Below are 2,870 nucleotides of genomic sequence, written 5' to 3' on the forward strand. Positions count from 1 at the left end.
CTATATATTTAGAAACTACACTTAAAGTACTATAAAACACAAAAAATCAAATTTTAAAATAAGTAAAAAATACTAACAAAAAATAAACATCGAAGAAAGAGTTAATTTGATTCAATGAGTAAATATGACAGATAAAATGAGACATAAGGAGTATTATTAGTAATAATACGTGTCACCTAAAAGTTGATTGTGAATTCTGACAAGGGTCATCTATCCTATACTACATAAAATCTGTATATTTCTCTCACCAATACAAGTTTTGTTCTCAAGTCCCAGTGGGGAGAGAGAGAGAAAAGACCAGAAGACTTGCCTGCAGAATTCTGAGAGCAGAGTGATGAGTGCGACATTTTGAATAATCTCTTTATCTTCCCCCTTCTCACAATTTTCACCATCTCTCTCTCTCTCTCTCTCTTCTAGTCCACCCTCTCTCTATCGTACCCTATCATGTAGTATAAAAAGGGGGGGAAGACGAAGGCCTAAAAAGCTCAGCTAAAGACTCGCCAGAATTTAGAGACTTGGTGAAAAAGCAAGCAAAGCTAATTAAGCTTCAATTAAATTTCTGGGATCTTCGTTAATTTTATGGCAGTTTTGCCAGAAAAAATGAGCCAACAGAACCAAGATGAGAGGTGCCAGAAGAACACTGAGGAGGAGGCGGCCGCCGCCGCCGCCGACGACCACGAACACGACATGGTGATGCCCGGATTCCGCTTCCACCCCACGGAGGAAGAGCTCGTCGAATTCTATCTCCGGCGGAAGGTGGAAGGCAAGCGTTTCAACGTAGAACTCATCACTTTTCTTGATCTTTATCGCTACGACCCTTGGGAACTCCCTGGTACGATCTTCTCCATCTTTTCTGCACATTCATACATACATACCCTAGCTACCCAGCTAGCTAAATAGGGGAGTGGATTTTAATTTGGGGCCGGGTTTGTTGAAATTGTTTGTAGCATTGGCAGCTATAGGGGAGAAAGAGTGGTTCTTCTATGTGCCCAGAGATCGCAAGTACAGAAACGGCGACAGACCCAACCGGGTAACCACTTCCGGCTACTGGAAAGCCACCGGCGCCGATAGGATGATTCGCGGCGAGAATTCACGGTCTATTGGGTTGAAGAAGACGCTGGTTTTCTACTCCGGCAAGGCCCCCAAAGGCATCCGCACTAGTTGGATTATGAACGAATACCGCTTGCCACACCACGAAACTGAACGCTTGCAAAAGGTATTCTCAATTCTAATTTCTAAACAACAAACCCTTCATATCTCTGGATCTAATGAAATTTCCGACCACCTGAAAGTGATTTTTAAATCAAGTAAGTGGTCGGAAATAGCAATCAAGGTTTTTCCGGATACCAAAAGTTGTCGGAATAAAGTTTTTCACTTTATTTAAGATCACTTTCATATGGTCGGAAATTCACTGCTGGAAATTTCATAATTTCCAGTAGTGAATTTTTTCAAAAATTTGTTGAATGATTTAATCATGTATGTATGTATGTATATATGTGTATATATATGGATATAAATATCTGTACTGTGGTTTTTCTTCCTCATCAATCTCTTTTTCTGCCAAATATTTGGTTTGCTTTAAATAGGAGCAGATGAGATCAGATCAGATCCAGTAGCAAGAAACTTGTGATCTGATATTATGATGTATAGTAGTAGTAGTAGAAGGGAAGCCCCAGACAAAAATTCACAATTATTGAGTTCATTAATGCAAAAAAAAAGACTAATTTAAGGGTATTCATGCATGGCGTGAAGAGAGATAATCGATCCAGTTTAATTGTTTTCGGATCCAATTCTAAACTTAAATTATTGTTTCTGTTAGATTTTAGCATTAATTAGCTACTTCTTTAATTTCAACTTAATTGATATATATATACATTCGATGGATTATATATATAGGCGGAGATTTCACTTTGCCGCGTCTACAAAAGGGCGGGGGTGGATGACCACCACCCATCTCTGCCGCGCTCTCTCCAGACCAGCCGGGCCTCCGCCGCCGCCGCCGCCTCGTCCTCGTCTTCCCGGGGACCCGCCGCCGTTAAGAAGCTCCAGGAACCCTCGTTTTCGCCTTACCAGGTGGCGGAGGAGAAGATAAGCGCAGAAACCAGCGCGAGTAGCAGCACCGAAGTCGGGACTTCGCTTGGCCTCTCCAGCTACCAAAGCTCTTACGCCGCCGCCGCCGCGCCGCCCTCGGCGCCTTTCTTCTCCGCTTCCTCCTCCGCCGCCTCCGTCGACGACCTCCACAGGCTAGTCAACTCCCAACAACAGATCTCCCTCCAACACCCCCAACTCTTCCAAACCCTCTCCTCCCCGTTCCCGCCGCCGCCATTGCTGCACCCCCTCCCGCCGCAGCCCTTGGCGCTCCCGCCGGGATCTCTCCACCAGGCTGCCGCCGCCGCCGCTTTCTCCGATAGACTGTGGGATTGGAGCTCAATGGGAGAACCAAGTAGAGACTATGGCGCTGGCAATCCATTCAAGTAACACTATTATTACATTCATGAAGATGATGAGATAAGTATTTTAATTTACATACTTAAAAATGTCCCACTGCACTAATTTATTTTCGACTTTAATTTCAAAGACTTATCACACGTTATGATGATAATGTAAAACTTCTCTAATAATAGTATCAATCAATTAAGGTGTTACGTTGCAGTTACTACTAGTATATGTTGATTAGGGTTTTAGGTTTAATTAGTTGGAATATTGTAATAATGTTAACTCTTATTATTAGCTATCAACTTTTGTTAATTAATTATTAGACTTAATAAATTTTCTTCATGAAAAGTCAATTATAATTGATTGCATTGTGCTTAGGGTTTGAAAACAATGAAAACCTACAATAATAAATGTTAATTTACTTTGTGAATTGT

At 42.0% G+C, this 2,870-nt stretch overlaps 1 protein-coding gene across 2 annotated transcripts; it reads left to right on the top strand.

Moving 5' to 3' along the window:
- The first annotated feature begins 254 nt into the window (after window positions 1–254).
- Window positions 255–2,652, top strand: LOC109185542 (NAC domain-containing protein 35-like). 2 transcript variants are annotated; one of them, XM_019335479.1, is made up of 3 exons: window positions 255–832; window positions 948–1,216; window positions 1,897–2,652. In XM_019335479.1, exons 1-3 carry the CDS (start codon window positions 580–582, stop codon window positions 2,476–2,478), a joined length of 1,104 nt encoding a protein of 367 aa, XP_019191024.1. In that variant the 5' UTR covers window positions 255–579; the 3' UTR covers window positions 2,479–2,652. The 2 variants fall into 2 exon arrangements, with proteins under 2 accessions (XP_019191024.1, XP_019191025.1); XM_019335480.1 differs by having other exon boundaries at window positions 263–832; window positions 957–1,216.
- The last annotated feature ends 218 nt before the right edge of the window (window positions 2,653–2,870 follow it).

Source organism: Ipomoea nil, unplaced genomic scaffold (genome assembly GCF_001879475.1).
Source record: "Ipomoea nil cultivar Tokyo-kokei standard unplaced genomic scaffold, Asagao_1.1 scaffold1334, whole genome shotgun sequence".
Classification (NCBI taxonomy): Eukaryota; Viridiplantae; Streptophyta; class Magnoliopsida; order Solanales; family Convolvulaceae; genus Ipomoea; species Ipomoea nil.

Coding starts and splice junctions, on each gene's coding strand:
- LOC109185542 (XM_019335479.1), top strand. CDS start 580: ATGGCAGTTTTGCCAGAAAAAATGAGCCAACAGAACCAAGATGAGAGG. Junction 833..947: donor CGACCCTTGGGAACTCCCTG/GTACGATCTTCT, acceptor AATTGTTTGTAG/CATTGGCAGCTATAGGGGAG. Junction 1,217..1,896: donor AAACTGAACGCTTGCAAAAG/GTATTCTCAATT, acceptor TTATATATATAG/GCGGAGATTTCACTTTGCCG.